Source organism: Dermacentor albipictus, chromosome 2, assembly GCF_038994185.2.
Source record: "Dermacentor albipictus isolate Rhodes 1998 colony chromosome 2, USDA_Dalb.pri_finalv2, whole genome shotgun sequence".
NCBI lineage: Eukaryota > Metazoa > Arthropoda > Arachnida > Ixodida > Ixodidae > Dermacentor > Dermacentor albipictus.
This window is the reverse complement of record NC_091822.1, coordinates 79,778,665-79,790,845: the sequence shown is the minus strand read 5'-3', so window position 1 is coordinate 79,790,845 and position 12,181 is coordinate 79,778,665. Positions and strand designations below refer to the sequence as shown.

At 46.9% G+C, this 12,181-nt stretch overlaps 1 protein-coding gene across 6 annotated transcripts in view; it reads left to right on the top strand.

Moving 5' to 3' along the window:
• Positions 1–12,181, top strand: part of LOC139055973 (neprilysin-1-like) — a 106,176-nt gene that overhangs the window by 9,100 nt on the left and 84,895 nt on the right. For 4 of the 6 annotated variants that reach the window (XM_070533688.1, XM_070533690.1, XM_070533685.1 and 1 more), the window contains exons 4-5: positions 4,713–5,006; positions 9,713–10,007. In XM_070533688.1, the coding sequence (XP_070389789.1) occupies positions 4,713–5,006; positions 9,713–10,007 (589 nt within the window). Of the gene's footprint in view, positions 1–4,712; positions 5,007–6,484; positions 7,386–9,712; positions 10,008–12,181 lie in introns of those variants that run through there. The other 2 variants (XM_070533686.1, XM_070533689.1) reach the window with 2 other exon arrangements.

The window sequence follows — 12,181 nt, the reverse complement described above, 5'->3', positions numbered from 1 at the left end:
CAAAACAAATATAGCTATCACATATCTAGGAGACATGCGCAGCTATAAAGAGAATACATCAAGAAAATGACAGCAAACGGGAACAAAAATAACAGCAAACACCTTCACGATAATAAGCATGACTTACAAGAGTTCCAAAGCATATTATGTGAATAAGACTGCGTTACTGATTGCTTGATATGGATTCTAAGCGTGATGTGAACTGACATAATGAGTCTGCAGAAATGACTGAAGGATCGAGGCGATTCCATTTCCTTATCACGAGGGGGAAATAAGAGTGCATGAATGTGTTATTGTGGCATGAATATTCTGTTAAAGCGTGTACATGTTTACATCTCGATGATCGTGACTGCGAATACCATATGTATTTTGTTAGGTCTACCTTATAATACTTGTGAATCAAGTTAAATAAAAATTTGAGCCGTGCTTGCTTCGCTCTTAATGATAGCGTCGCTAAACCCGATATAGCCGCAAGGTTAGTGGGTGAATCTGTGCGCCTATACTTGTCGTAAATAAACCGCAGCGCTTTTCGCTGTACTTTTTCCAGTTTCGTTATATTAGTTACTGAGTGGGGAAACCAGACTGTGTTAGCGTACTCCAAGATCGGCCTAACGAAAGTAATATACGCGAGAAGCTTAGTCGACGTTGGTGCGAGACGGAGACATCTTCGGAGATAAAATAGCTTGCTTAATGCCTTCGAGGTCACGTAGGCAATGTGCGCGTCCCATCTCAGGTCAGATATTAGAGTGACGCCTAAGTATTTATGCTGGTGAACTTTTGTTAGCATTGTGCCGTTAATAAAAGTACGGAAAGTCGTAAGGTTGTTTTTTTCTTGCTACCGTCATTCAAACTGATTTAGTTGTTTTTATCGTCATTGGCCATTTTTTGCACCATTCGTGTAGCTGGTCTAGTGAATTGCTAAGCGAAATATGATCTTCGTAAGTGTTAATTGTTTGGTAAATGATGCAGTCATCAGCAAACAGTTTGATGTTACAGTCAATATTTCTGGTTATGTCGTTAATGAAAATTAAATATAACAGTGGCCCCAACACGGATCCATGGGGGACACCTGATGTGACAGGCACTGCCGCAGATTCCACATGCTGAAATAATACGAATTGTGTCCGGTTTGTTAAGAAATCTGTTACCCAGTCTAAAATTTCCTTATTCCCAATAAAACCTCGCAATTTTGTTAATAATTTACTGTGGCATACACGATGAAATGCTTTCGAAAAGTCTGATAATATTATATCAGTCTGGCTACAGTTGTTGATATTAAATGCGAGGTCATGCACAACTTCCGTAAGCTGCGTGACGGTTGACAATCCATGGTGCAAACCGTGCTGGTGTGGCGTTAATAACGTTGACGTTAAATGAAGTTAAGCTTTAATTCCGTGCGGGTAAAACCGAATGTAAATGTACTTCCAAAAAAAAGGATCTCCAATGTATTTCGTTTTATTCCTAATTAATTTCTAATAAATAATACCTTTCGAATTGTCTTATTTGCGGGGAATGTGTCAACACAAGGCGTTAGAAGACATTTGAAAGCATTAATATTACCTTTTTTTTTCGACGCGCTATTTCTCGCATGAACTTTTTTTTCTGTGTTTAAAAGAAGGCCCGCGAAATATAAAAAAATAAATAAAATAAAGCCTACGCGGCTTCTCACTTGAGCGTCGTAGCAGTGGCGTTCTCAGAAAAAAAAAAAAACGCTGCAGTCGAGGTATATTTCTGCCGGCATATTGGCCCAGTGTTGAATAAAGGAATTGAAGTAATAGAGTGACATCTATTGAGTTGAAATACCGAGATTACCGGCGCGCAGATATTCGTTCGTTCAAAAATATGCTCTGCAAAAATAATATGAATTCAACGTAGTCTTGCTGCGCTTCTTAAGATATAAAAGCAAAGCACGATGCAGTGGGCTTCGGAGCAGGTTACGGAGACATATTTCAAACGACACGATCTCGTAGTGCAAAAATAACGAAAAGATTAGCAGCGTCAGACAGAGCAGAAGGAAGGTTTGTGATTGTGATGTCTCATAGCTCGGTGCTGGTCTCTCGTTATTAGTGGACGTAAGATAATTACTGCCCAGTTTAAACTTCGCGATTGCAACATGCTCTGCAATATAATTCCGCAAGTGCTAATCCGTACTTCCGTAATCATGCCAAAGAGGCTGAATCGCGTTATATGCACAGGCGATGCTTAATAAACATGCTCAGAGTAAGAAGAGAAACTGGTGTCGTATGGCGACCTGCGTTCCTATATTAAAAAAGAAGCTGTTATTAAAAAAATATAAAGAAGTACTGACCTTGAAATGCGATTATTGGACGAAATTTGAGCAGAAGCAAAGCAGCGGTATGCGCAAGAACTAAAAAAAAATACTTTCAGATAAAGTTGGAGTCACCGTGCATTATATTGAAAATACGAACATCCGTAAGTTAGGACAGACAGCGCAAATTAGTGCGCTGCGGTAGGTTCCATATTTGTTCTTAGGCGCTTGGTAAGTGTATACAAGCCAACGAAAATGGTCTTTAGAAAGAATCGTTAGGCGAGACATAGAGAAAGGATCTCGAAGAGTGCTGGACTAACAACTGACGAGTTCTGAGACACAATGACGAAACGAAGCACGCGTGAGAGCACTGCAAGCCACTGAAGGGCAAACTATCCACACGCGACAATATTTATCGAGAAACCGCAGCTCATTGCTTGTCAGCAACACAGATGGCGCGCCCACACACTTGTGCGGGCCAAATGTGTAGACGTGAAAGGCTTCTATAATCTATCATTCCTCTTGCGTCTTAGCTTTTCCGATTACCGAAGCGTTACTAAAGAGAGGTGCGCGACCACATTAATTTCAATGTATCGGTAGAGTGCCGGCCATGCTTGTGGGACGTAAATTGGTATGCCCGCGCATTCTTTGATAGACATATTGGCACTGCCCGATATACTCCTTGCCGGAAGTAATGGGAATACTATTAACCTCACACGTGTCGCGACTACTGAATTTGTTCACGTGTGCGGTATCACACTCAGCCCTTTTCATACCATGCCACGAAACGTGCTTACATATATCTTGGCCAACTTGCAAGGCGCAGGAAAAAAGAAAACAGCTTAAGCCGCAACCTTTCTTAAGATTATGTGAAATGCCGTGTACGTAAGGCACTACAACTATATTCTTTCTCACCTGGTCATTCTCTTCACGATCGCTGTGGCGTCTGCGAATAATTTTTTTTGTCGCTTGTGCACAGCTGTGATAGTAGATGGAGAGTATTGTGTCGTGATTTTTTCTAGCTATCTTTTCCGTTTGCTGGCAGACCCTTACTTAGTACCATGAACCAATTCTCTGAGCAAGCCACCATTGTGCATATTTAGGCGCATCGAACGCGTCTGCAGTCAAGAGTCAAGCAGCGTGCGCGATGCATTAGTCCGCATTGTGACCATCTTCACAGAAAAACTAGAGAGGTGAACTGAAGATCACGTGAGTGTACGACAGGAAGTGATTATTTTACCGTAGCGTTAGCGTTCCACCATTACCGTTACTATCTGCAAGTGACTGTGCAAGATCTCGGTCGTCACAGCGCTTAAAAAAAGAAAAAAGAAAAACAAGGCGAACACCATGCATTTTAGCCAGCTCAGGTTCCGTGAGTGAGTTCCTGTTTCGTGATAAGGGTGTGATAGTGAATGAAGGAGATATTTGGAAGACAAAACATTTCAGTGGCCATTTAGCGGTAAATGCGAGAAAATGGCGTTCGCGTTACGCCGCATTTCTCTGAGATCCCGGATCCACGATTTAAACTGCGTTCGTTCCTTTGCCAGGCGTTGTCCAGGAGCTCACTGGGTGCACGTCCTGCCTTTTCGAGGAGCAGAGTGTAACTGCCAGTTGTCCAGAGCAGATAACCGTCAGCTGCACCGTCATTCCCACACTTCAGACGCATACACTTTTTCCACACTTTGACACTCCTAATGCTAGCGCAGTAAAAGCGCTTTGGTGGGATCCCCAATTATTTCGCAGATGAGCGCTCACAGATGAAAGAGCGGATCTGAGGAAAACGGGCAGAGCGAGGAGTAAAGTGCGTCATCAAGTCTATAGACCGAGGGGCATCTGTTTGCGATAACAAAGTTCAGCGGACGGCACGGAGACGTCTAGTTTGCTTCTGCTTAGAGGGAGGTTGCAGATGACTCTAAGGCGAGATTGGCGAACTGGCAGTTGTGGAATGCCAGATATGGGTTAGCCTTACTGAGAGCGGAGGCTTAGTGAGGCTTAACGGAAGCAGAGACAAAAGGCGAATGCTGATGTCAGCTTTATATTGCTGCGCCCCGCGTGGTCACGAATTTTAACCGCACCTGCTAGAGCATGTCAATTTGTTTATCAATAACGAAATACTTTATATTACATACCAAACCAAACAAAGGCTCGACCGTCATTTTTGTGAAAATTTATTGCGTGAAAACGAGTGACTGCAATAACGCAATACCTGTATTGCATGACATCGCGCCGACATCATCGCCTGCGTTGTTCGGCTGCGAAATTCAGTTGTGTGCGTAGGTCTGCCGCTTTATCCACTCGTATTCAACAGCCTTCCGTCAGATGAGGATATATTATTTCAGAGTATGCTCTGGCCAGTTTGAAATCATTTCATGCCTCTTCTGTCGCTTGCCTGTTCATGCTGATCAGAAAATAAAGTCGAAGGCGCGCACTTCCTGCTCGGCAGCTATGTGTGCGGCGGCTTCGCGCGGCAGTACCCGGAACATGCCAACTTCCTATCGCTGCTCGACACCCGGCTGGCCCTAGTTCGGGACAGGCTGCTCAACGGCGTGGCCCAAGGGTCCGCAGACACGTTCGCGGAGAGGGCAGTGGACGCCTTCCGCCACTGTGTCGACGAGTACCGCAGCGGTCGCGCAGACGGCCTGCAGCAGCTGCGCCAGTTCACGTACACAATGGGCATCCACTGGAGAGACACGCCGGTAACATTCACTACTGCCGGCCTGCTGAGTATCCTGTTCAGGTGAGCGGGAGTGACTGTGCCACTTCGGCACTGGCGCTGGAAGGGGTTGCATGCCGTGGTGGTGGGTTGGTGCTACAGCGCCTTTGTCCTCGGGGCCAGCCGATGCAGCTAATTCGACTCGGCAAATGATTGTTCGCCCGCCCCTTCGTTGAAAGCTGCAAGAGTTTTCTTAAAGGGAAGTTGACATCCCCTCCCGAACGTACAAAGAAATTTTAGGAGGACTTGCTGTTGAGCTAGTTCGTCTTGCATTCTAAAGCCGGTATGTAAGCGGAAGATGCTGGAGCAGAAAGGAAAACAACACTGACAAAGACAAATGGATAAAGTCCATGTCATCATTGTGTTCGTGCTTCTTACATTTTTAGCGAATATGCCTTAGTTGTAGCAAAAAGCTGCAGAGAAAATCAGCCAAATGTTTTCTAAGAAAGAAAGCATCGCAGTTTATTGAATAAAGATTCGTCCTGGTCCCGTCACATGACACCACCGCAATTTATCGGCAGTCGCTCTTCAGCCTGTGAAGCTTCTTACACCCTGGAACTTCCTAGACGTTGCGGATTTAAAGGCAACTTGTTTGGGTAATTAAATATACCTGTGTTACGAGCTGTCGAAGATTTCGCTCTTGCCCTAGCCTTGCGGTTAGCTCATTTGTTTGCGTCACGAAATGGTGTCGGTGCCGAGTTCAAATGCCGAACTAGAACGAGTTTTTTTTTACTTCAAACGCGAAGCTTACTTTCTGAGAGAACCGTAAAAGGTTTCTGTTATGGTTTCGTGCAACCTTCGGGTGGATGGTGGTGGCCGACGGAGACACTTCCTTGAATGTGGATACCTCGGTGAACATTCGTGACAGTTCCGCTAATGGCGAGGTCAGCGCAGCCTTACACTGCGCGCATGCAAGGTGCGAAAAGGCGTCCAAATGAAATGCTGCAAAAAATTGCAATGCAAGACTCGCTAGTTTTTCAGATAGTGATCGTCTTAAAGAGGCACTGCGCAAACCTTTCCGTGGTGCTCGACTTGAGCGACTGTAGTGCTCGACATTTTTCGCGACAATATTTGTTTCGGGTCATACTGACTGTTAAATGACCTTAACGTTAAATATATGGGAAGGCGTACGTGCGAGGAATTTAGAGTTAAGCATCGCAGATTTAGTATTGCTTAACGTCTGACTTTATGACCGCGTTGGTGCATAGTCTCCGAGACTTCGTGGCGTGCGTGGGCGCTGGAGATCCCGGAGGCCATAGGTGGGTTTCAACTGCCTCGTGTACCGCACGCGGCGCGTTGAGAGGCGACGACTGTGCTGAATCTGTTCATAAACGGCAAGACAAGATGGTCAAAGAAAGATGGGGACTAGCGGTTATCAAAATTAGGTGAAGAAGGCGGAGCATCAGCACGGAGCCATTGTTTCGATGGCTCCGTGCTGATGTGCTGCTGTTGCAAGATGGCTTGTCTTCGGCAGAATGCCGTGATTAGAAAAAAATGCCCTTTTAGAAACGTTGGCTCTGGTCTGAGGCTTCAGTTCTCAATCTTCAAGGATGAGACTTTCGTTTTTCTCCGACAGTTTGACCGGCAAGGAAGAAGGCGCGACAACCTCACACGAGGGTTCTCCGGGGCAGGGGTAGCGTGCTGACGGTATCGCTTCATAGAGCGGCAAAGCAAAAATTGGTTGGTCCGTTTTCCTGAGGAATTGCGCGTCAAAACACGAAAGTAGAACGTGTATTCTATGAAGCAGTGGCAGCTTCATCGTTACTTCGCAGATACATGTCCACAAGCGCGTACAGTCTTTTATCAATTGCAACTTTGCTCGAAGGGCGAAACAATGCAAGCGATAGCAAGCACGTGAGCCCTGTGCTGCTGCGCAGCGTAAGCAGCACCCTGGAGGCTACCAGGCGTGATAAGTATGTACATGGCTTGCACGTGACGTCACTTCCGCCCCAATCAAGCGTTTGCCTCCATGCTGGCGAGCCATTCTTCGTTTCGCTGGTTCCGCAGCTGTCCGTACCGTCAAGTGCCTTGCCTGTGACGCCTGACCGCTGCCGATACGCTGTGGATTATTTTCTTATCCTTTCGGGCACGATGCCTCCTCCCCAGAGGAGGGAGCCATTCAGAGCAGGCTATTACTCTGAACGTGTGGGATCGGCGCGCGTACGCTGTAAAGAAGAGGTGCAAATGTGCTACGGTATGGACCCATGCACGCTGCGACCGGGCGTCGACACGACAATGGACGTGAATGTGTTCCCTGAAGTGACCCACGGGGATATCGTAAACTATCTAGTTTACTCCTCCAGCTTTGTAGAAATGAAAGCCTTCAAATCAATGGAAGCACTCAAGTATTTCACCAGCAGGCGGGTGAGAAGCCTGTCTGCAAAGGTGCTTCTCCTCGGAGAGGTGAGCTCAAGAACCTTTTCTGGCACGTTTCACGAAAAATAGCCTGCCATTGTTGTGATTTACGCGGAGAGAAAAATAAACCGTGCGCTTGGATCTGGTGGCACCGTTTTTTGATGACGGGCAAACTTCAATTACGTCCGCGTACCAAAATTTACCGAGCATGTCAGCAAATGCTGCGAGGTTCAAATTCCGCCCCGATTGGTCTGATTTCCACTGTAAAAATACAGTAATGAAGATAAACAATGCTTGTTCTTTTACACTGCCTGAAAAATGACAATATGTTCTGTTTGCAACCAGGTTATCTGGTGCGCGTACGCCCGTTTCGTAAAAAGTTCACGTTTGTGTACAACCAGATCATCTGTTTTCGCAGGTCAGCCATTCCCAAAGGCTCAGCGATGTAGCGACGGGGCCCTGTCTGGGTTCGTGCTATCGCACAAATTGGATGGCATCCCTGCGAATCAAAAACATTCACTTCAGGGTGTAGTCCTTGCTTCGCACGTCTTCGTGAACATTTAGTTCACGGCGCAAGTCTCTTACCTGTCACCAAGTGCGCTCCGCACACACGTAAATTGGGGTTCTGGGGGTCCAGATCGGCTCGATTAATGCGAGCCAGCCATAACGAGCGCCGATTTGTGCTGAGCGTCTCAGAGCGCTCGCACCTAGGACGATCTTCGGAATTCGGAAGAACTTCGTGTCAGTAGGCTTCTTTCGCCTGGAGCTGTCGTTACGGTTGGAGCAGCCAACGATTGCGCACAAAACCACATTGAAGCTGCGAGTGGTCGCGAACCAACACGACGCGAGCTGACAGAGGCGGCGGTAAGCAAGGAGTAGTGACCCGGCAACGGTTCGATCAGCATGGCCGACAGGCATCTCATGGTGACCGGATGTGACGTCGGTGCAAGCCATGTATACGACGCGGCGGTGAATGTGCATGTGGCGAAACTGCGTCATCAGAGCTCCGGCGGCATCGATACATGAGCGCCCACACACTTGTTCGAAGGTTTCCGGATGCGTAAGAACGGCGTGAGCCTTTGAGGCACCATCGAGCGATGACGGTTGTAGGTGCTCACCTTCAAAATTGCGCGAAGAACGTGCTAGGAACGGGGTCACTCGTAGACGCCGGTCGAGTTGGACTTCTTGGACAGCAAGCACGGTGCAAGATACTTGCTCTTTAAGTGGGCACACTTCTCGGCCTGCTTGCGATGCGCGATGGCGCGATTCTCCAAATTAAGTAGAAACGTTACGCGCCCGCCGGTCCACTGACGGCAGCGGCTAGCTAAAAAATAAGTTCAATGCAAAAGGTTTTATCTCCCGTTGGTATAGCAAACGGCGCTTCGCAGGAGATTCGAAATGATTGCGTGACGCGGCGAAACTAGGTCACCGGCGGAGGAAGGATGCCTATCACGTGCTCCCGTCAACAGCGGCTATACATCTGAGAAGTGGCGTACCAGAAAGGGCGCCCGTCTCTCATTAAATTCGAATTTCCCGCGAAGCGCCGGTTGCTACAGCAACGGTAGATAAAACCTTTCTTGAAGCTCGTCATTCCGCCGATAGATATCCGCTGCTGTCACGGGACCGAAGGGCGCGCACTGTTACTAATTTATCTGGTCGACCACGCCTCTCGAGTATCTTATAAAGAGTATTTACCTTACAACGTGGCTACAACACACTTTCAAACACTATCATCTTTACTATTTTCTTACTTAAGGTGGCCAGACTGTCGGTCACGTTGTCTACAAAATTACTCAATGAAAAAAATGATTCTTAAATATCCTCATGGCAACTAACATACGTAATCAAGAGTAAAACTCATTTTATACAGTAAACCTTTCTATGCCTGCTTTCTTAACCATTAGGTATGTACAAAACGGCAAAATTCCGGCATGTCGCGCATTTGCGTGGTCATAGCGTGGCCTACGTACAGGCGCCGACAAAAGTGGTATACTCTACGCAGCGGAAGCCGGAGAGTATACCTCCGGGTATACTCTCCGGGAGAGTTCATTATCTGCAGGCATTGGCCATTGGCTGTCTTGATCCTAGATGCCGCCTGTAGATGCGTCGTGATGCAGTGTGCTGAGGGACTTTAGTGTGCCGCTGCGTTAGCCACCATAGCTGCGTGGAGTATACCACTTTTGTCGGCGCCTGTACGCGTTACCCATATTTTCGGTGAAGCCCGGCATTACGCACTTTCGTGTTAAAAACCTGTTTTATCTCTAAGAGCAGCCTACATAATGATGATCGCGACAATGAAGCGCAGCTAGCGTTGAGCGACACTCGGAAGTGTGAAAGTCGATGAGCGTGGTCATACGACGCTCCGCGGCGTGCAGTCTTTCCCTGCGCTACGGCCTCCCGCTGCTGCTGAACGTTCGTCTGCGGGCGTGGTCGGTCGCGGACGACCCCTCGACGCGCGTAGCGGGGCTGCAGTTGGACTTGGAGCCGACCGACCCTCCGCTCGTGGAGCGCACCGCGACGAGCATCGAGGACGCTCTGCGGGCCGTGGCCCACAACGGCACCATGCTGCGTTTCAAGAGCATAGCGGCGGACGTTCGCCGGGCTCTGGATGCGCTGCAGGAGCGCCTTCACGAGGCTCCCCTCTGGCCGGGAGGGATGCTGTTTGTGCAGGTCGGTAGTAGGCGGGCCAAAGCATTCACGAGAGTATCATCAATGGGTGTCGCTGTGTCGGCGATGTGGTTCTGTCACGGAGTGATCTGGTGCGGCGTTTTCCGGAGCGCTCACAGCTGTACATGCTGGCCACAGCAGTAAGACGGACAAGGAAATCATCGCATCACCTTTGAGTTTGAGTTTGTTTTACGAGAAGTCTATGCAAGGTACATAAGGAAATAGGCTCTCGGGACTCAACGAATTTGCCAAAGCGCACCAATAAAACATTCCTTGGGACACGTAGGCGTTAATAGCAGCACACGAACAGCACAGTTTTATTAGGTCAACTTTTCGCTGTGCCTTCGTGTCTCTCAATCATTAAATGAGATCAGTAGATGCCTTCTAACAGCGAAATATCGGAATCGAATTGAACACGAATATTCAAGGAAGACAGCCTTCGATTTTGGAATCCATATGGAACCCTATGGCATATTCCCCCACTGCCTTGTCTCCAGCTTGCTTCTTGCTTACCCTGGCATTGAAGTCGGCCATCAGCATAGTGTATTTTGTTTTGACTTAACGCATCGCCGATTCCACGTCTTTATAGAATATTTCGACTTCCTGGTCATCATGAGTGGATGTAGTGGCGTAGGCCTGTACGACTTTCAATTTGTACCTCTTGTTAAGAGGAAGCTTTAGCTCGAGTGCTCCTATCTATATATATGTAAAAGGAGAATTCGTTTTTCTCGGTAACCAATGCACCAAATTTGACGAGATTTATTGCATTTAAAAGAAAAACTTAAACTCTAGTGACTGTTGGCTCGGAATTTTAGAGTTAGATCGTCAATTTTTTAGTAAAGATCGGCAAAAAATCCAACATTTTCAAAAAACGACAATATCGAGTTTACAACATTGTAACTCAACAACAAAAAAGGATAATGCAATTCTGTGAATTGCATCTAAAAGTATACCTAAAGCGGACTAAATTGATGTGTTACACTAGAATATAAAAAGAATGTTATATTATGGAAACACGGCTTTTGTAGAACCCTTGTAACCAACGTAACAAATTCACGTACGATGCAAAATGACATATCGAATTTGTCCGCTTTGAATGATCTAATGGATGCCATTTACAGAAGCGCGATATCTGTTTTGAGGCAGAGCTATGAATTTGTAAACTTCGTTCTTCTATATTTTTCACACGGTCGAATATCTGAAAATCTTTTTAACAAAATTCAGGCCCTAAATCGAAATTCCGCTTCCAACAGTCACTAGAATTTAACTTTCTCTCTCAAATGCAGCAAATTTCATTAAAATCGGTCCAGGGGTTATCTCATAAAACCGTTTTTGCGTTTTACATGTATTTGAATAGGCCGCGTCGGAGTTGGGCCCGAGCTAAAGCTTCCTCTTAAGTTTCACAAGACCTGCCACCCTCTCGTTAATGCTATAGAATTCCTGTATGTTACCAGGTATATTCTTATTAATCAGGAATGTTTGCCTTTAGTGTCCCTTTAAGAAAGAAACTTTAGGCTCAGCTGTAGATTTGTTGGACTTTCCAATGGGCAGCCGAAAGTGCCTACTTGCAAAAGTGGGGTGTCTGAAAATGGCACACTTTGCCCCCCGCTTTTGACAGGGGGGAGTGAGTGCTTTCCTCCCCAACCCTTGGTAGATAGGCCTATAGTTGGTTCCTTGCATCAATAGTGACGGTCAGCTTTCGTGACGGTCAGCACGTAGCCTGGCCTTGACGCCTTTACCGCTTCCACGGAATGCGGTGGTTGCTATCACCTCGACGGGCTCTTTTTTGTTTGCCCATCAATAGTCAGTCCTCGCGCTCCGTCGTCGTCTAGGTGGGTGCGGGTGAACCGCCGCTTTTCCTGCAGCAGAATTAGCCTAAAACAATCACCTCTCGCATGTCTTTTTCCCTGCAGACTCCAATACCTCATATTCGAATAGGAACAAACATTGCGCAAAGTCTAGAATCAAATAAGAAAGGTCGACGCGTATTGAAAATTTCAAGTGTTTGCACATTCTTAGAAATCAGTGGGTCAGTCGTTCGGTGGCTGTATCTTCCAGAAATTGTGTTCATTTTCATTTCTCTATTTGCCGTGCGCTGATGGATCGCAGGAGCCCCATCGCCGTTGTCCCTGCAATCGGCCACTCGGCGCGGCGAATGATAACTGGGCAAAAGTGGA